This window comes from Emys orbicularis, chromosome 4, assembly GCF_028017835.1.
Source record: "Emys orbicularis isolate rEmyOrb1 chromosome 4, rEmyOrb1.hap1, whole genome shotgun sequence".
Lineage (NCBI taxonomy): Eukaryota > Metazoa > Chordata > Testudines > Emydidae > Emys > Emys orbicularis.
In genome coordinates this window covers 119,604,310-119,626,425 of record NC_088686.1, presented here as the reverse complement: position 1 = coordinate 119,626,425, position 22,116 = coordinate 119,604,310, and the positions used below count along the sequence as shown (strand labels likewise).

The 22,116-nt window shown below is 41.0% G+C and overlaps 1 protein-coding gene across 1 annotated transcript in view; it reads left to right on the top strand.

Moving 5' to 3' along the window:
• LOC135877803 (receptor-type tyrosine-protein phosphatase eta-like) overlaps positions 1-22,116 on the top strand; it is an 82,686-nt gene that overhangs the window by 19,790 nt on the left and 40,780 nt on the right. Inside the window, exons 6-7 of the mRNA XM_065403353.1 lie at positions 6,864-7,136; positions 17,153-17,425. Of these exons, the coding sequence (XP_065259425.1) occupies positions 6,864-7,136; positions 17,153-17,425 (546 nt within the window). The remainder of the gene's footprint in view (positions 1-6,863; positions 7,137-17,152; positions 17,426-22,116) is intronic.

The window sequence follows — 22,116 nt, the reverse complement described above, 5'->3', positions numbered from 1 at the left end:
AATTAGAGGAGAGATGTGCAGGAAAGGTAGCCCTCAATCACCTTTCTGTTTTCTTGAACCTGAGGCTGCAGGAAACTGAAATGGGATCCAGTGTAACTTACATCAGACCCACCTTCCCACTCCTGGCATTTCCCTTACATGGTAGCAGTAATAGGAGATGGAAGGCTGGAACAGACCAAAGGGCTGAGGATCTGGCCTTTTAATTTTAGTCTGGTCCAGTGATCTCGTGCTTTAATTTTAAGTGAATGTGTGCTCCTGAAAGTTGCAGAATTGACATCCCTGTAGACTGAAGTTCTCTGTCTATGCTATAGCCAGGGGAAGTGCAAAATTCCCCCTTGTCAGCAAGCTTGACCTTTGCACTCTGCCTTCTAAGGGGAAAGGAGCCAGTTCATTTTCCATGACTGTTCACTTGTTGGTCTCTCTGAGATTACCACTGACAAGGATGCCAGTTGTGATAGTGGCTTATATGGAATAGAATTGATCTGTTGAATTGACTATGGCTAGCAACTCTCTTCACTCAGGTCACCAAACAGCCATCAGGTTAGAGTGATTTACAATGATTATCAGCCTGCGCTGAAATCAAACTGGTGATGTAAAGGTGACAGACACTGCCTTACATTACCATTCCTATACAGTCCCCTCCCAGAGTTGAATCTCATTACACAAAATCTTAATGTTTTCCGCTATTGTTTTTTTTCTTTATGCAATTAGTCTTTCTGTGCTAAAGATAAACTACCTCTTTCTGTTTTTTAAGCAGAGCCTAGTCCAGTTTTTAATATTCGGGTTACAAGCATCCTTGCATGTGAAGTAAACTTAACATGGCAAAATGATGATACTCCTGCTTCTGAGTACAATTACAGGATACATATTGAAAATGAAACTTCACCGGTTGGGAATCAGACCTTGAAAACCATGTGTGCTGTAGTTATAGATGTAGAACCTGGAACCTCTTACAAGTTCACAATATTTCCACTAGCAGCAGATAATAAAACTGAAGGAGACCCAAATGCCAACAAACATCTATATAAGTCACTGAGTCACACACAGTTCTTTCAGCTAAATATCTATTCTGTACTTCTGAGAGCTGTTTGTTCACCTGGGCTTCTTCATTCAATATACACCTCTACCCTGATATAACGCTGTCCTCGGGAGCCAAAAAATCTTACCGCGTTATAGGTGAAATCGCATTATATCGAACTTGCTTTGATCCACTGGGGTACGCATCCCCGCCCCCCCAGAGCTCTGCTTTACTGCGTTATATCCAAATTTGTGTTATATCAGGTCGTGTTATATCGGGGTAGAGGTGTACTTTCATGTACATATGGCATTTGAGTTCAGGAATTTATAACTATTCAGTCTGGAACACTCCTGAGGAGAAGAAAAAATCTAAAATCTAGGTGTGTTCATAATTAGCGAAGTCGGTCTCTAAATTAGCTATTTTTAAGACAGCAGTGCATGGGGCTTCTGAGAGTAATGGCTCTGGGAGCCTCTGTTTTCGCATGTTCAGTTTAACACCTCAGTTGTGTCTAATTTTCTGAAAGTTGGTGCTTTTTAAAACTAAGCCCTTTTAAGGTGTCTCAAGTGGGGCACTCAAAATGAAGGCATCCATATTACTAGACACTTTTGAAAATGTAGACCACGGTATCTAGATGTGTGCTATTTGGTAAAGCTTGCCAAGTTAGAATATTTAGGACAACAGTGTGCAAGCTTGCAGAGAGGAGAGGATTCAGGAGTAAATAATTTATTTTTTAAAAGCAAGATAAAGCTGAAATATTTCAATATGTTTGTAGGGGAGGAGTCGAGAGTAGCATGCATGCATGCACACACAGTGCACTCAAGTACATTGTCCCAGCATGCACTTACACTAAAATATGCCAAGGCTGGGGTTCAGAAGTGCTCTTAAGATGTAGCTGCTGGGCTTTGTGATGAGGCTTTCAAAAAACAAAAGGTAGGGATTTGCAGGGAGGCAGATTATTATTTATTATTTGTATTCCTGTAGTGTCTAGGAGCCCTAGTCCTAGACCAGGACCCCATTATTCTATGAACTGAAGGGTCAAACAGAGTCTGAAATTTGGTGTTTTGTTTACTCTATTAATCGTGACCATTGCCTTTTGTGTATTGTTTTGCTTGTACTATACAATAAATAACTAGCTTCAGACACCCCTGGGTATCTTGGATTTTGTTGTCGTCAATGAACAAACGTAGTCATTTTAACCAATCGTGTGTTTCCAGAACTAGAGTCTGCCATATTTGTGACAAAAGCAAGTTGATGATACCTGAACAAAATATTGTCCCTTTGAATTACGCTCTTGAGAGTAAAAGTGCTTGAAAGTGCATGATCACATCTCCTGTAACTTTGAAGGAGAGAAGAAGGAATCTCCTTATGCTCAAAACTGGTTTAAACAAGATAAAATCACTAGGGATAAACACAATTGGAATGTCTGACCTCAGGGAAACAACTTAATGGGAAAAGGTCAGAATGATCAGAAGGGGTAGCCCCATGAATAAGCTCTAGCGGTATGTCCAAAATGCAATCTGAGGTGTGATTGCAGCTTGGGAAGACATACCCACACTAGCATGGCTAAAGATAGCAGTGTAGATATGGGGGCAGTTGCATCAGTGTGTGTTATAAAAGTATGCCAGGAATCCTGGCTATGTACACACGTTGCTAACCTGTGCTGAAGCCCATGTTCCTGCATGTACAGTGTTATTTTTAGCTGTGCTAGTGCAGGAATTACACTGCCAATTGCAGTGTGGACATATACCCTAAAATGAAGTAGACTAGATGATGGAGATAGTGATAAAAGAAAAAAATGAGTATATCCTAGAATAACACTGATTTAAATACAATCCACCCAACCAAGTTTCTTGGTTAGCAATATTACATGAAGGGTTTTTTTTTAGCTACTTGGGATATAGTAACTCTGGTCTTGCAGTGGTTACAATGATGATAAGAGAAGTTTATATATTACTGAAAATCCTGATTAACCAATGATAGTGTGGAATACATATGATATATTCATTATGGTCAGTTGTCCAGTTCTTACTGCAGCTATAGAAATTCCCATGGTATTGGATTCCTCCAGGATGGAGACATCTATAAGACTGTGCCTTGGTGTATGTGGTGAGGCCACACTTTGCTCTCAAAGATAATTGCTAATGGTTCCAAGATTGCTTCAGCTAGTTACTTAAATATCCTAGTGTGAATTTTGTCAGGCTCTGCCAATTTGAATATATCTCATTATTTAAATATTCTTTAACTTGTTCTTTCCCTAACCTAGCTTGTGTTCCTTCCCCTAATTGTTTTAAGCATCTTGTCACAATTTACCATTTTAGTGAAGACTAAAGCAAAGTTAGGCATTAACTTCTCAGCCTTCTTAATGTCATCTGTTGTTATCTCTACTTCCCTGCTAAGTAGTTGACCTACACTTTCCTTTGCCTTTCTCTTGCTTTAATTTATTTATAGAACCTCTTCTTATAGCCTATTTTGTCTCTTTCTAGGTGTAACTCACCAAATGCCTTAGCCTTTCGGATTTTCTCCCTACAGGCTTGTGCTATTCTTTTGTACTCATCCTCAGCAAGTTGGTCATGTTTCCACTTTTTGTAGGATTCCTTTTTGGTTTTCAGCTCATTAAAGGGCTCATGATGGAGCCATGTCAGTTTCTCACTATTCTTTGTATCTTTCCTTCACATCAGGATGCTTTGCTGTTGCACCTTAATTTGTCTCTTTGAGAAACTGCCAGCTCTTCTGAACTCCTTTCCCCCTTAGATTTTCTTCCCAGGGGACCTTACCTACCAGTTCTCTGAGTTAGTAAAAGTTTGCTTTTTTTGAAGTCCATTGTCCTTTTTCTGCAGTTCTCATTCCTTTGTTTCCTTAGAATAATCAAATCTATCATTTGATGATCACTTTCACCCTTCTACCTTGAAATTCCCAACCAATTCCTGATTGTTATTCAGTTTCAAGTCTGAAATGGTTGCCCAGCAGTTACTTTCTTCAGCTTCTGAAGTGAGAAATTGTCCCCAGTACATTCCAAGAACTTTATAGGAGATTTTTACCATGTTACTTTCCCAACAGATGTTTGAGTAGTTAAATTCCTCCATTACTTCTGTTTTGGATATTTCTGTTGTTTTTTCTCTAAATGCCTCGTCTACCTCCTCATCCTGATTTAGTGGTCTGTAGTAGACCCCCCCCCCAGCAGGGGCGGCTCCAGGCACCAGCCAGTCGCTGTGAGGGCGGCAGTCAGGCGGCCTTCGGCGGCATGCCTGTGGGAGGTCCGCCGGTCCCGCGGTTTTGGCGGCAATTCGGCAGCAGGTACGCCGAAGCTGTGGGACCAGCAGATCACCCGCAGAAACGACGCCGAATCCGCGTGACCGCGGACCGCCCACAGGCATGCCGCTGAAGGCCGCCTGACTGCCATGCTTGGGGTGGCAAAAAACATAGAGCCGCCCCTGCCCCCAGTATGACATTGCTCCATGTTTTTTTCCCTCTTTTATTTTCACCCAGAGATTTTCTACTGGTCTGCCTGTCACCTCCTTGTGGACCTCAGTACAAGTGTAAATATTCTTGATGTATAATGTATAACTAGCTAGGGACATAAAAAGAAACAAGAAAACATTCTACAAATACATTAGAAGCAAGAGGAAGACCAATGACGGAGTAGGCCTGTTACTAAATGAGGGGGGAAAGACAATAACAGAAAATGTGGAAATGGCAGAGGTGCTTAATGACTTCTCTGATTTGGTTTTCACCAAGAAGGTTAATGGTGATTGGACGTCTAACATAGCGAATGCCAGTGAAAATGAGGTAGGATCAGAGCCTAAAATAGGGAAAGAACAAGTCAAAAATTACTTCGACAAGTTAGATGTCTTCAAATCACCAGGGCCTGATTAAATGCATCCTAGAATACTCAAAGAGCTGACTGAGGAGATATCTGAACCATTAGCAATTATCTTTGAAAAGTCATGGAAGACGGGAGACATTCCAGAAGACTGGAAAAGGGCAAATATAGTTCCCATCTATAAAAAAGGAAATAAGGACAACCTGGGGAATTACAGACCAGTCAGCTTAACTTCTGTACCCAGAAAGATAATGAAGCAAATAATTAAGCAATCAATTAGCAAACACCTAGAAGATAATAAGGTGATAAATAACAGTCAGCATGGATTTGTCAAGAACAAATCATGTCAAACGAATCTGATAGCTTTTTTTGACAGGGTAACAAGCCTTGTGGATAGAGGGGAAGCGGTAGATGTATATCTTGACTTTAGTATGGCTTTTGATACTGTCTTGCATGACCTTCTCATAAACAATCTAGGAAAATACAACCTAGATGGAGCTACTATAAGGTGGGTGCATAACTGCTTGGAAAATCATTCCCAGAGAGTAGTTATCAGTGGTTCACAGTCATGCTGGAAGGGCATAACGAGTGGGGTCCTGCAGGGATCGGTTCTGGGTCCGGTTCTGTTCAATATCTTCATCAGTGATTTAGATAATGGCATACTTACTTAGATAATGGTACACTTATAAAGTTTGCAGACGATACCAAGCTGGGAGGGCTTGCAAGTGCTTTGGAGGACAGGATTAAAATTCAAAATGATCTGGACAAACTGGAGAAATGGTTTGAAGTAAATAGGATGAAATTCAATAAGGACACATGCAAAGTACTCCACTTAGGAAGGAACAATCAGTTGCACACATACAAAATGGGAAATGACTGCCTAGGAAGGAGTACTGCAGAAAGGGATCCGGGGGTCATAGTGGATCACAAGCTAAATATGAGTCAACCGTGTAACGCTGTTGCAAAAAAACCCACAAACATAATTCTGGGATTTATTAGCAGGAATACTGTAAGCAAGACATGAGAAGTAATTCTTCCGCTCTACTCCGCGCTGATTAGGCCTCAACTGGAGTATTGTGTCCAGTTCTGGGTGCCACATTTCAGGAAAGATGTGGACAAATTGGAGAAAGTCCAGAGAAGAGCAACAAAAATGATTAAAGGTCTAGAAAAAATGACCTATGAGGGAAGATTGAAAAAATTGGGTTTGTTTAGTCTGGAGAAGAGAAGACTGAGAAGGGACATGATAACAGTTTTTAAGTACATAAAAGGTTGTTACAAGGAGGAGGGAGAAAAATTGTTCCTCTTAACCTCTGAGGCTAGGACAAGAAGCAATGGGCTTAAATTGCAGCAAGGGCGGTTTAGGTTGGACATTAGGAAAAACTTCCTAACTGTGAGAGTGGTTAAGCACTAGAATAAATTGCCCAGGGAGGTTGTGGAATCTCCATCATTAGGGATTTTTAAGAGCAGATTGGACAAACACCTGTCAGGGATGGTCTAGATAATACTTAGTCTTGCCTTGAGTGCGGGAGACTGGACTAGATGACCTCTCGAGGTCCCTTCCAGTTCTATGATTCTATTATGCAACACCACCTCCTTTTTTTGTTACACTTTTTGTAAAAGCTAGTCTAGCAGGTGCTCCACAGTGGAGTAACCTGCACTGATATATAGGGATTCACAGCAGGTTAAACAACAGAAACTCATTATAGCAATAGTATAAATTGACATGTCTCTGGAACATGAAAATGAAATGAACAAAAAATGGGACCACTAGCCATTGTAATTTTATCCCAAATAGTGTGACCAAATGCCAATTTTATATGTGTAAATGTCAAAACAGTAACTGGAAATTTACAAACCTATTTGCTTATTTCTCCATGTTGTTTTTTTTTATGAAGATTCCACCCCTTTCCCCTCCTCCCCCCGCAGTAAATCTATTAATAATGTTTAAGAATTTTGCTGGGGGGAAGTCCTACAATATTTCCTAAATACTACTCTCTAATCTGTGTTCTGTTTTTCCCCAAACAGAGCCCAGTCCAGTTTTTGACATCGAGCCCACAAGTATCGGCACAGATCAAGTGACCTTAACGTGGAAAAACAATGACACTGCTGCTCCTAATTACACATATGTGATACACATTGATGGGAATGGAATTTCTCCTACTCGGAACCAAACCTCCCAAAACAAAAGTGCTGTAATTGTGGGATTACAGCCTGGTACCCTTTATAACTTCACAATAGTTCCACTAGCAGCGGATAACACGACTGAAGGAGACTCAAAAGTCATACACATCTATACAAGTAAGCAATAGAAATACATAGTACATGTTGCTTACAATTAAATGCAGGCACTCTTTCTTTCCTCGATTACCCCTACACTTGAAAAGGGTAAAGGGGCAGGTGGGGCACTAGATGGGTAGCACAGAGACACCTATGCCAGCTCAATCCCCCCAGGAGTTTCCGTAAGCCTGGGAGATCAAAAATGCCCCATTAAGAGCACTTTCCAGGTGATGTGCACTGCGTGAGCACTGCAAAACTGGTAGGAGGGGAGCTGAAGATCTGTCCCAGTCTCTCTCTCTCTCTCTCTCTCACACACACACACACACACATTTACATTCTGAATTTTCTTGTGAATATTTCACGTTTTTATCTAGGCAGGTCTTAGTGATGAGGTGTTAATGTTTTCCACACACACAATATGTGAGCACCCCAAAGTACATTATTGTGTAGATTGTCAAAAATATATATTTGTTTTTGTTTTGTTTTACTTCAGTCAGTAGAAAGAATTAATGAAGTTGATTAAATAGATTCTTTCTCTGGACAGGTAGCCCAACTAGTGTTTATCGCCAATGGATTTTTTATGTTTGTTAACTTATAGCTAGCTGACAAGGTTCTCCTATATTTTTGTATGTTGTTGGAAAGTCCGTGATTTGTCAAATACCATTTGCAAGGCAGTTTTTCATGCCTCCTATGTTTCTCCCCACTGTTGATGTTAGGATAGCTCAGAATGTATCAAGTCACAGTGATAATGGGAATGGCTCCTGGAACCCATGTAACTGGAACACTTAAAATACCATGATCTGTACATGAAGTTGAGGAACACAGGCCAGATTTACTAAGGTATTCAGGTACCTCCTGCGGCAAAGAGGTGCCAGGTGGAATTTACAAAAGCCTCTGAGCAGGTTAGGAGCCTAGTTCCCAACGGGTTGCATTCCCAGTTAAGCACTTTAGTAAATCTCACTGTGATAGTCTTCTGGATTTCCCGGAATTATGAGTTAGTGTGTTACCCCCTCAGTCTCTGCAAGTGAGTTTTGCTACTACTAAGCTGTGTGACGATTTCCTAACACACCAGATTGTCTGCATTGCCAGCAAACTCTTCTGGTCTGCCAGTCCAAACATTGCTGGGCAGTCTGTTAAGTTTGTTTTTTTGAAGTCCACTGTCCTTTTTCTGCTGCTCTCTCCTTCCTTTCCTTACAATCATGAAATCTATAATTTGAAGATCAGTTTCGCCCTTCTAACTTCAGATTCCCAACCAATTCCTCCTTGTTGTTCAGTCACGAGTCTAAAATGGTTGCCCCGCCCCCAGTTACTTCCATCAACTTCTGAAATGAAAAATTGTCCCCATACAGTCCAAGAATTTATAGGAGATTTAGTGTTTTGCCATGGAATTAATGCTCTAATTTACAGATTGGAATAACCAGAGTGGTTCACTCAGCCAAAATGTACTCAGGGCTCTGAGTGATTATGCAGAGAGCAGTAAGAACAGAAAAATTAAAAAGAGGGGGAAAAACACCTTCAAAAATACCCCAGGAAAAATAAATGTGAAAAAGAAAATGCTCAGCTAGTGTAAATCAGTGCAGATCCTCTGAAGCCAGTGTTCATCCAGCTGAGGATTTGCAGCAGTTGGCAGTCTGGCCCACTGAATTAATAATAAAAGCTAGCACTGCAATAAATAGAAGAGATAAGGTGTGTCCACACTGCAAAGAAAAAACAGAGCACCAAGTCTCCGAGCCCAAGACCCTGTCTCCTTGCCAGGTGTCAGACCCCAGGCCCTCTTGATCAGGGAGTTTCCCCTATGCTGAGGGGTTGTGTCCACCTGAATAAATGGAGTTGTCCAGCTTTATCACTGTTCTTGAATCTTACTCATTTACATTTGGTAACTTCCAGAGGAATTTTAATGAGATGATCTATATGGGAAATCACTTAGCATTTCTGAGCTGCTAAAGTCCAGACTAGACAGACTTCAACAGACTAGAATCCTTACTGAGAAGTAGACTAAGGGCTTGTCTAGAGAGTGCTTTAGTCTGCACCAGAGGGATGTATATTGTAGTCCACACTAGTGTGTCACACACTAACTGGCCTGTGTGGACCCTGCTGGCATGCGCTCAAAGTTCCCTAATGTGAGCTGATGTAGTACTCTGTGAAACTGGTCTATGTTAACATGCACTAGGGAACTTTGAGTGAGTGCCACAGGATCCACATGGGCCAGTTACTGTGTGGCATGCTAATGTGGACTAAAATTTACATCCTTCTGGTGTGGACTAAAGCACCATGTAGACAAGCCCTGAGACACACTAGATGCAACTCATCACTGGCATGAATAGGAAATGGGATATTTTCTTAAATTGTTGTAAGGTAAATTCTGTTTTCTTTTGGTTAATTTATCAGTAATTTTAAAAGTATTCAGAGTAACTTAAATTCAAGTAATAAAATCCAGTAGACAATAGTTAATCTGAAATATGAGCTTCACTGGCAGTGGTATCCCAGGTGAGCAAAGCTTTGGTTTTGTCCATGGCACCTAAGGGTAAAGAAACAAACAAACCTGACTTCTGGCATGCTATGCCCTGTTTAGTCAAATTCTGGTATGACCCTCTTGGCCTTTTGAAAATCTTAGCAGTTAAAAATGTCTTAGGGATATAGAGAAATGCTTCAGTTATAAATGGATGACTTCTGTAGAGCCCTACATACCTACATTTGTATGAATTGCAATATAGAAGAAAATGAAGAATGTTTAAAAAAAAAAAAAAAAAAAAAAAAAGCAGCTAAGCAAATCTATTAATTCCTCAGCATATTAAGACAGGAATTAAGCACAACTCAGGGATATGCTGTTAGGGTTCCTGAGCTGTGCGGTACAATTAGAGGAGAGATGTGCAGGAAAGGTAGCCCTCAATCACCTTTCTGTTTTCTTGAACCTGAGGCTGCAGGAAACTGAAATGGGACCCAGTGTAACTTACATCAGACCCACCTTCCCACTCCTGGCATTTCCCTTACATGGTAGCAGTAATAGGAGATGGAAGGCTGGAACAGACCAAAGGGCTGAGGATCTGGCCTTTTAATTTTAGTCTGGTCCAGTGATCTCGTGCTTTAATTTTAAGTGAATGTGTGCTCCTGAAAGTTGCAGAATTGACATCCCTGTAGACTGAAGTTCTCTGTCTATGCTATAGCCAGGGGAAGTGCAAAATTCCCCCTTGTCAGCAAGCTTGACCTTTGCACTCTGCCTTCTAAGGGGAAAGGAGCCAGTTCATTTTCCATGACTGTTCACTTGTTGGTCTCTCTGAGATTACCACTGACAAGGATGCCAGTTGTGATAGTGGCTTATATGGAATAGAATTGATCTGTTGAATTGACTATGGCTAGCAACTCTCTTCACTCAGGTCACCAAACAGCCATCAGGTTAGAGTGATTTACAATGATTATCAGCCTGCGCTGAAATCAAACTGGTGATGTAAAGGTGACAGACACTGCCTTACATTACCATTCCTATACAGTCCCCTCCCAGAGTTGAATCTCATTACACAAAATCTTAATGTTTTCCGCTATTGTTTTTTTTCTTTATGCAATTAGTCTTTCTGTGCTAAAGATAAACTACCTCTTTCTGTTTTTTAAGCAGAGCCTAGTCCAGTTTTTAATATTCGGGTTACAAGCATCCTTGCATGTGAAGTAAACTTAACATGGCAAAATGATGATACTCCTGCTTCTGAGTACAATTACAGGATACATATTGAAAATGAAACTTCACCGGTTGGGAATCAGACCTTGAAAACCATGTGTGCTGTAGTTATAGATGTAGAACCTGGAACCTCTTACAAGTTCACAATATTTCCACTAGCAGCAGATAATAAAACTGAAGGAGACCCAAATGCCAACAAACATCTATATAAGTCACTGAGTCACACACAGTTCTTTCAGCTAAATATCTATTCTGTACTTCTGAGAGCTGTTTGTTCACCTGGGCTTCTTCATTCAATATACACCTCTACCCTGATATAACGCTGTCCTCGGGAGCCAAAAAATCTTACCGCGTTATAGGTGAAATCGCATTATATCGAACTTGCTTTGATCCACTGGGGTACGCATCCCCGCCCCCCCAGAGCTCTGCTTTACTGCGTTATATCCAAATTTGTGTTATATCAGGTCGTGTTATATCGGGGTAGAGGTGTACTTTCATGTACATATGGCATTTGAGTTCAGGAATTTATAACTATTCAGTCTGGAACACTCCTGAGGAGAAGAAAAAATCTAAAATCTAGGTGTGTTCATAATTAGCGAAGTCGGTCTCTAAATTAGCTATTTTTAAGACAGCAGTGCATGGGGCTTCTGAGAGTAATGGCTCTGGGAGCCTCTGTTTTCGCATGTTCAGTTTAACACCTCAGTTGTGTCTAATTTTCTGAAAGTTGGTGCTTTTTAAAACTAAGCCCTTTTAAGGTGTCTCAAGTGGGGCACTCAAAATGAAGGCATCCATATTACTAGACACTTTTGAAAATGTAGACCACGGTATCTAGATGTGTGCTATTTGGTAAAGCTTGCCAAGTTAGAATATTTAGGACAACAGTGTGCAAGCTTGCAGAGAGGAGAGGATTCAGGAGTAAATAATTTATTTTTTAAAAGCAAGATAAAGCTGAAATATTTCAATATGTTTGTAGGGGAGGAGTCGAGAGTAGCATGCATGCATGCACACACAGTGCACTCAAGTACATTGTCCCAGCATGCACTTACACTAAAATATGCCAAGGCTGGGGTTCAGAAGTGCTCTTAAGATGTAGCTGCTGGGCTTTGTAATGAGGCTTTCAAAAAACAAAAGGTAGGGATTTGCAGGGAGGCAGATTATTATTTATTATTTGTATTCCTGTAGTGTCTAGGAGCCCTAGTCCTAGACCAGGACCCCATTATTCTATGAACTGAAGGGTCAAACAGAGTCTGAAATTTGGTGTTTTGTTTACTCTATTAATCGTGACCATTGCCTTTTGTGTATTGTTTTGCTTGTACTATACAATAAATAACTAGCTTCAGACACCCCTGGGTATCTTGGATTTTGTTGTCGTCAATGAACAAACGTAGTCATTTTAACCAATCGTGTGTTTCCAGAACTAGAGTCTGCCATATTTGTGACAAAAGCAAGTTGATGATACCTGAACAAAATATTGTCCCTTTGAATTACGCTCTTGAGAGTAAGGGTACGTCTTCACTTACATCCGGGTCCGGATGTAAGCAATCGATTTTCTGAGTTCGATTTATCGCGTCTAGTTAAGACGCGATAAATCGATCCCGGATCGATCCCGGAAGTGCCCCGGATCGATCCCGGAAGTGCTCGCCTTCGACGCTGGTACTCCAGCTCGGCGAGCGGAGTACGCAGCATCGACGGGGGAGCTTTCCTGCCGCGTCTGGACCGCGGTAACTTCGGACTAAGGTACTTCGAATTCAGCTACGTTATTAACGTAGCTGAATTTGCGTACCTTAGTCCGAAGTGGGGGGGTTAGTGTAGACCAGCCCTAAAAGTGCTTGAAAGTGCATGATCACATCTCCTGTAACTTTGAAGGAGAGAAGAAGGAATCTCCTTATGCTCAAAACTGGTTTAAACAAGATAAAATCACTAGGGATAAACACAATTGGAATGTCTGACCTCAGGGAAACAACTTAATGGGAAAAGGTCAGAATGATCAGAAGGGGTAGCCCCATGAATAAGCTCTAGCGGTATGTCCAAAATGCAATCTGAGGTGTGATTGCAGCTTGGGAAGACATACCCACACTAGCATGGCTAAAGATAGCAGTGTAGATATGGGGGCAGTTGCATCAGTGTGTGTTATAAAAGTATGCCAGGAATCCTGGCTATGTACACACGTTGCTAACCTGTGCTGAAGCCCATGTTCCTGCATGTACAGTGTTATTTTTAGCTGTGCTAGTGCAGGAATTACACTGCCAATTGCAGTGTGGACATATACCCTAAAATGAAGTAGACTAGATGATGGAGATAGTGATAAAAGAAAAAAATGAGTATATCCTAGAATAACACTGATTTAAATACAATCCACCCAACCAAGTTTCTTGGTTAGCAATATTACATGAAGGGTTTTTTTTTAGCTACTTGGGATATAGTAACTCTGGTCTTGCAGTGGTTACAATGATGATAAGAGAAGTTTATATATTACTGAAAATCCTGATTAACCAATGATAGTGTGGAATACATATGATATATTCATTATGGTCAGTTGTCCAGTTCTTACTGCAGCTATAGAAATTCCCATGGTATTGGATTCCTCCAGGATGGAGACATCTATAAGACTGTGCCTTGGTGTATGTGGTGAGGCCACACTTTGCTCTCAAAGATAATTGCTAATGGTTCCAAGATTGCTTCAGCTAGTTACTTAAATATCCTAGTGTGAATTTTGTCAGGCTCTGCCAATTTGAATATATCTCATTATTTAAATATTCTTTAACTTGTTCTTTCCCTAACCTAGCTTGTGTTCCTTCCCCTAATTGTTTTAAGCATCTTGTCACAATTTACCATTTTAGTGAAGACTAAAGCAAAGTTAGGCATTAACTTCTCAGCCTTCTTAATGTCATCTGTTGTTATCTCTACTTCCCTGCTAAGTAGTTGACCTACACTTTCCTTTGCCTTTCTCTTGCTTTAATTTATTTATAGAACCTCTTCTTATAGCCTATTTTGTCTCTTTCTAGGTGTAACTCACCAAATGCCTTAGCCTTTCGGATTTTCTCCCTACAGGCTTGTGCTATTCTTTTGTACTCATCCTCAGCAAGTTGGTCATGTTTCCACTTTTTGTAGGATTCCTTTTTGGTTTTCAGCTCATTAAAGGGCTCATGATGGAGCCATGTCAGTTTCTCACTATTCTTTGTATCTTTCCTTCACATCAGGATGCTTTGCTGTTGCACCTTAATTTGTCTCTTTGAGAAACTGCCAGCTCTTCTGAACTCCTTTCCCCCTTAGATTTTCTTCCCAGGGGACCTTACCTACCAGTTCTCTGAGTTAGTAAAAGTTTGCTTTTTTTGAAGTCCATTGTCCTTTTTCTGCAGTTCTCATTCCTTTGTTTCCTTAGAATAATCAAATCTATCATTTGATGATCACTTTCACCCTTCTACCTTGAAATTCCCAACCAATTCCTGATTGTTATTCAGTTTCAAGTCTGAAATGGTTGCCCAGCAGTTACTTTCTTCAGCTTCTGAAGTGAGAAATTGTCCCCAGTACATTCCAAGAACTTTATAGGAGATTTTTACCATGTTACTTTCCCAACAGATGTTTGAGTAGTTAAATTCCTCCATTACTTCTGTTTTGGATATTTCTGTTGTTTTTTCTCTAAATGCCTCGTCTACCTCCTCATCCTGATTTAGTGGTCTGTAGTAGACCCCCCCCCCAGCAGGGGCGGCTCCAGGCACCAGCCAGTCGCTGTGAGGGCGGCAGTCAGGCGGCCTTCGGCGGCATGCCTGTGGGAGGTCCGCCGGTCCCGCGGTTTTGGCAGCAATTCGGCAGCAGGTACGCCGAAGCTGTGGGACCAGCAGATCACCCGCAGAAACGACGCCGAATCCGCGTGACCGCGGACCGCCCACAGGCATGCCGCTGAAGGCCGCCTGACTGCCATGCTTGGGGTGGCAAAAAACATAGAGCCGCCCCTGCCCCCAGTATGACATTGCTCCATGTTTTTTTCCCTCTTTTATTTTCACCCAGAGATTTTCTACTGGTCTGCCTGTCACCTCCTTGTGGACCTCAGTACAAGTGTAAATATTCTTGATGTATAATGTATAACTAGCTAGGGACATAAAAAGAAACAAGAAAACATTCTACAAATACATTAGAAGCAAGACGAAGACCAATGACAGAGTAGGCCTGTTACTAAATGAGGGGGGAAAGACAATAACAGAAAATGTGGAAATGGCAGAGGTGCTTAATGACTTCTCTGATTTGGTTTTCACCAAGAAGGTTAATGGTGATTGGACGTCTAACATAGCGAATGCCAGTGAAAATGAGGTAGGATCAGAGCCTAAAATAGGGAAAGAACAAGTCAAAAATTACTTCGACAAGTTAGATGTCTTCAAATCACCAGGGCCTGATTAAATGCATCCTAGAATACTCAAAGAGCTGACTGAGGAGATATCTGAACCATTAGCAATTATCTTTGAAAAGTCATGGAAGACGGGAGACATTCCAGAAGACTGGAAAAGGGCAAATATAGTTCCCATCTATAAAAAAGGAAATAAGGACAACCTGGGGAATTACAGACCAGTCAGCTTAACTTCTGTACCCAGAAAGATAATGAAGCAAATAATTAAGCAATCAATTAGCAAACACCTAGAAGATAATAAGGTGATAAATAACAGTCAGCATGGATTTGTCAAGAACAAATCATGTCAAACGAATCTGATAGCTTTTTTTGACAGGGTAACAAGCCTTGTGGATAGAGGGGAAGCGGTAGATGTATATCTTGACTTTAGTATGGCTTTTGATACTGTCTTGCATGACCTTCTCATAAACAATCTAGGAAAATACAACCTAGATGGAGCTACTATAAGGTGGGTGCATAACTGCTTGGAAAATCATTCCCAGAGAGTAGTTATCAGTGGTTCACAGTCATGCTGGAAGGGCATAACGAGTGGGGTCCTGCAGGGATCGGTTCTGGGTCCGGTTCTGTTCAATATCTTCATCAGTGATTTAGATAATGGCATACTTACTTAGATAATGGTACACTTATAAAGTTTGCAGACGATACCAAGCTGGGAGGGCTTGCAAGTGCTTTGGAGGACAGGATTAAAATTCAAAATGATCTGGACAAACTGGAGAAATGGTTTGAAGTAAATAGGATGAAATTCAATAAGGACACATGCAAAGTACTCCACTTAGGAAGGAACAATCAGTTGCACACATACAAAATGGGAAATGACTGCCTAGGAAGGAGTACTGCAGAAAGGGATCCGGGGGTCATAGTGGATCACAAGCTAAATATGAGTCAACCGTGTAACGCTGTTGCAAAAAAACCCACAAACATAATTCTGGGATTTATTAGCAGGAATACTGTAAGCAAGACAGAAGAAGTAATTCTTCCGCTCTACTCCGCGCTGATTAGGCCTCAACTGGAGTATTGTGTCCAGTTCTGGGTGCCACATTTCAGGAAAGATGTGGACAAATTGGAGAAAGTCCAGAGAAGAGCAAAAAAAATGATTAAAGGTCTAGAAAACATGACCTATGAGGGAAGATTGAAAAAATTGGGTTTGTTTAGTCTGGAGAAGAGAAGACTGAGAAGGGACATGATAACAGTTTTTAAGTACATAAAAGGTTGTTACAAGGAGGAGGGAGAAAAATTGTTCCTCTTAACCTCTGAGGCTAGGACAAGAAGCAATGGGCTTAAATTGCAGCAAGGGCGGTTTAGGTTGGACATTAGGAAAAACTTCCTAACTGTGAGAGTGGTTAAGCACTAGAATAAATTGCCCAGGGAGGTTGTGGAATCTCCATCATTAGGGATTTTTAAGAGCAGATTGGACAAACACCTGTCAGGGATGGTCTAGATAATACTTAGTCTTGCCTTGAGTGCGGGAGACTGGACTAGATGACCTCTCGAGGTCCCTTCCAGTTCTATGATTCTATTATGCAACACCACCTCCTTTTTTTGTTACACTTTTTGTAAAAGCTAGTCTAGCAGGTGCTCCACAGTGGAGTAACCTGCACTGATATATAGGGATTCACAGCAGGTTAAACAACAGAAACTCATTATAGCAATAGTATAAATTGACATGTCTCTGGAACATGAAAATGAAATGAACAAAAAATGGGACCACTAGCCATTGTAATTTTATCCCAAATAGTGTGACCAAATGCCAATTTTATATGTGTAAATGTCAAAACAGTAACTGGAAATTTACAAACCTATTTGCTTATTTCTCCATGTTGTTTTTTTTTATGAAGATTCCACCCCTTTCCCCTCCTCCCCCCGCAGTAAATCTATTAATAATGTTTAAGAATTTTGCTGGGGGGAAGTCCTACAATATTTCCTAAATACTACTCTCTAATCTGTGTTCTGTTTTTCCCCAAACAGAGCCCAGTCCAGTTTTTGACATCGAGCCCACAAGTATCGGCACAGATCAAGTGACCTTAACGTGGAAAAACAATGACACTGCTGCTCCTAATTACACATATGTGATACACATTGATGGGAATGGAATTTCTCCTACTCGGAACCAAACCTCCCAAAACAAAAGTGCTGTAATTGTGGGATTACAGCCTGGTACCCTTTATAACTTCACAATAGTTCCACTAGCAGCGGATAACACGACTGAAGGAGACTCAAAAGTCATACACATCTATACAAGTAAGCAATAGAAATACATAGTACATGTTGCTTACAATTAAATGCAGGCACTCTTTCTTTCCTCGATTACCCCTACACTTGAAAGGGGTAAAGGGGCAGGTGGGGCACTAGATGGGTAGCACAGAGACACCTATGCCAGCTCAATCCCCCCAGGAGTTTCCGTAAGCCTGGGAGATCAAAAATGCCCCATTAAGAGCACTTTCCAGGTGCTGTGCACTGCGTGAGCACTGCAAAACTGGTAGAAGAGGAGCTGAAGATCTGTCCCAGTCTCTCTCTCACACACACACACACACACACACACACACACACACACACACACACATTTACATTCTGAATTTTCTTGTGAATATTTCACGTTTTTATCTAGGCGGGTCTTAGTGATGAGGTGTTAATGTTTTCCACACACACAATATGTGAGCACCCCAAAGTACATTATTGTGTAGATTGTCAAAAATATATATTTGTTTTTGTTTTGTTTTACTTCAGTCAGTAGAAAGAATTAATGAAGTTGATTAAATAGATTCTTTCTCTGGACAGGTAGCCCAACTAGTGTTTATCGCCAATGGATTTTTTATGTTTGTTAACTTATAGCTAGCTGACAAGGTTCTCCTATATTTTTGTATGTTGTTGGAAAGTCCGTGATTTGTCAAATACCATTTGCAAGGCAGTTTTTCATGCCTCCTATGTTTCTCCCCACTGTTGATGTTAGGATAGCTCAGAATGTATCAAGTCATAGTGATAATGGGAATGGCTCCTGGAACCCATGTAACTGGAACACTTAAAATACCATGATCTGTACATGAAGTTGAGGAACACAGGCCAGATTTACTAAGGTATTCAGGTACCTCCTGCGGCAAAGAGGTGCCAGGTGGAATTTACAAAAGCCTCTGAGCAGGTTAGGAGCCTAGTTCCCAACGGGTTGCATTCCCAGTTAAGCACTTTAGTAAATCTCACTGTGATAGTCTTCTGGATTTCCCGGAATTATGAGTTAGTGTGTTACCCCCTCAGTCTCTGCAAGTGAGTTTTGCTACTACTAAGCTGTGTGACGATTTCCTAACACACCAGATTGTCTGCATTGCCAGCAAACTCTTCTGGTCTGCCAGTCCAAACATTGCTGGGCAGTCTGTTAAGTTTGTTTTTTTGAAGTCCACTGTCCTTTTTCTGCTGCTCTCTCCTTCCTTTCCTTACAATCATGAAATCTATAATTTGAAGATCAGTTTCGCCCTTCTAACTTCAGATTCCCAACCAATTCCTCCTTGTTGTTCAGTCACGAGTCTAAAATGGTTGCCCCGCCCCCAGTTACTTCCATCAACTTCTGAAATGAAAAATTGTCCCCATACAGTCCAAGAATTTATAGGAGATTTAGTGTTTTGCCATGGAATTAATGCTCTAATTTACAGATTGGAATAACCAGAGTGGTTCACTCAGCCAAAATGTACTCAGGGCTCTGAGTGATTATGCAGAGAGCAGTAAGAACAGAAAAATTAAAAAGAGGGGGAAAAACACCTTCAAAAATACCCCAGGAAAAATAAATGTGAAAAAGAAAATGCTCAGCTAGTGTAAATCAGTGCAGATCCTCTGAAGCCAGTGTTCATCCAGCTGAGGATTTGCAGCAGTTGGCAGTCTGGCCCACTGAATTAATAATAAAAGCTAGCACTGCAATAAATAGAAGAGATAAGGTGTGTCCACACTGCAAAGAAAAAACAGAGCACCAAGTCTCCGAGCCCAAGACCCTGTCTCCTTGCCAGGTGTCAGACCCCAGGCCCTCTTGATCAGGGAGTTTCCCCTATGCTGAGGGGTTGTGTCCACCTGAATAAATGGAGTTGTCCAGCTTTATCACTGTTCTTGAATCTTACTCATTTACATTTGGTAACTTCCAGAGGAATTTTAATGAGATGATCTATATGGGAAATCACTTAGCATTTCTGAGCTGCTAAAGTCCAGACTAGACAGACTTCAACAGACTAGAATCCTTACTGAGAAGTAGACTAAGGGCTTGTCTAGAGAGTGCTTTAGTCTGCACCAGAGGGATGTATATTGTAGTCCACACTAGTGTGTCACACACTAACTGGCCTGTGTGGACCCTGCTGGCATGCGCTCAAAGTTCCCTAATGTGAGCTGATGTAGTACTCTGTGAAACTGGTCTATGTTAACATGCACTAGGGAACTTTGAGTGAGTGCCACAGGATCCACATGGGCCAGTTACTGTGTGGCATGCTAATGTGGACTAAAATTTACATCCTTCTGGTGTGGACTAAAGCACCATGTAGACAAGCCCTGAGACACACTAGATGCAACTCATCACTGGCATGAATAGGAAATGGGATATTTTCTTAAATTGTTGTAAGGTAAATTCTGTTTTCTTTTGGTTAATTTATCAGTAATTTTAAAAGTATTCAGAGTAACTTAAATTCAAGTAATAAAATCCAGTAGACAATAGTTAATCTGAAATATGAGCTTCACTGGCAGTGGTATCCCAGGTGAGCAAAGCTTTGGTTTTGTCCATGGCACCTAAGGGTAAAGAAACAAACAAACCTGACTTCTGGCATGCTATGCCCTGTTTAGTCAAATTCTGGTATGACCCTCTTGGCCTTTTGAAAATCTTAGCAGTTAAAAATGTCTTAGGGATATAGAGAAATGCTTCAGTTATAAATGGATGACTTCTGTAGAGCCCTACATACCTACATTTGTATGAATTGCAATATAGAAGAAAATGAAGAATGTTTAAAAAAAAAAAAAGCAGCTAAGCAAATCTATTAATTCCTCAGCATATTAAGACAGGAATTAAGCATAACTCAGGGATATGCTGTTAGGTTTCCTGAGCTGTGTGGTACAATTAGAGGAGAGATGTGCAGGAAAGGTAGCCCTCAATCACCTTTCCTTTTTCTTGAACCTGAGGCTGCAGGAAACTGAAATGGGATCCAGTGTAACTTACATCAGACCCACCTTCCCACTCCTGGCATTTCCCTTACATGGTAGCAGTAATAGGAGATGGAAGGCTGGAACAGACCAAAAGGCTGAGGATCTGGCCTTTTAATTTTAGTCTGGTCCAGTGATCTCGTGCTTTAATTTTAAGTGAATGTGTGCTCCTAAAAGTTGCAGAATTGACATCCCTGTAGACTGAAGTTCTCTGTCTATGCTATAGCCAGCGGAAGTCCAAAATTCCCCCTTGTCAGCAAGCTTGACCTTTGCACTCTGCCTTCTAAGGGGAAAGGAGCCAGTTCATTTTCCATGACTGTTCACTTGTTGGTCTCTCTGAGATTACCACTGACAAGGATGCCAGTTGTGATAGTGGCTTATATGGAATAGAATTGATCTGTTGAATTGACTATGGCTAGCAACTCTCTTCACTCAGGTCACCAAACAGCCATCAGGTTAGAGTGATTTACAATGATTATCAGCCTGCGCTGAAATCAAACTGGTGATGTAAAGGTGACAGACACTGCCTTACATTACCATTCCTATACAGTCCCCTCCCAGAGTTGAATCTCATTACACAAAATCTTAATGTTTTCCGCTATTGTTTTTTTTCTTTATGCAATTAGTCTTTCTGTGCTAAAGATAAACTACCTCTTTCTGTTTTTTAAGCAGAGCCTAGTCCAGTTTTTAATATCCGGGTTACAAGCATCCTTGCATGTGAAGTAAACTTAACATGGCAAAATGATGATACTCCTGCTTCTGAGTACAATTACAGGATACACATTGAAAATGAAACTTCACCGGTTGGGAATCAGACCTTGAAAACCATGTGTGCTGTAGTTATAGATGTAGAACCTGGAACCTCTTACAAGTTCACAATATTTCCACTAGCAGCAGATAATAAAACTGAAGGAGACCCAAATGCCAACAAACATCTATATAAGTCACTGAGTCACACACAGTTCTTTCAGCTAAATATGTATTCTGTACTTCTGAGATCTATTTGTTCACCTGGGCTTCTTCATTCAATATACACCTCTACCCTGATATAACGCTGTCCTCGGGAGCCAAAAAATCTTACCGCGTTATAGGTGAAATCGCATTATATCGAACTTGCTTTGATCCACTGGGGTACGCATCCCCGCCCCCCCGGAGCTCTGCTTTACTGCGTTATATCCAAATTTGTGTTATATCAGGTCGTGTTATATCGGGGTAGAGGTGTACTTTCATGTACATATGGCATTTGAGTTCAGGAATTTATAACTATTCAGTCTGGAACACTCTTGAGGAGAAGAAAAAATCTAAAATCTAGGTGTGTTCATAATTAGCGAAGTCGGTCTCTAAATTAGCTATTTTTAAGACAGCAGTGCATGGGGCTTCTGAGAGTAATGGCTCTGGGAGCCTCTGTTTTCGCATGTTCAGTTTAACACCTCAGTTGTGTCTAATTTTCTGAAAGTTGGTGCTTTTTAAAACTAAGCCCTTTTAAGGTGTCTCAAGTGGGGCACTCAAAATGAAGGCATCCATATTACTAGACACTTTTGAAAATGTAGACCACGGTATCTAGATGTGTGCTATTTGGTAAAGCTTGCCAAGTTAGAATATTTAGGACAACAGTGTGCAAGCTTGCAGAGAGGAGAGGATTCAGGAGTAAATAATTTATTTTTTTAAAGCAAGATAAAGCTGAAATATTTCAATATGTTTGTAGGGGAGGAGTCGAGAGTAGCATGCATGCATGCACACACAGTGCACTCAAGTACATTGTCCCAGCATGC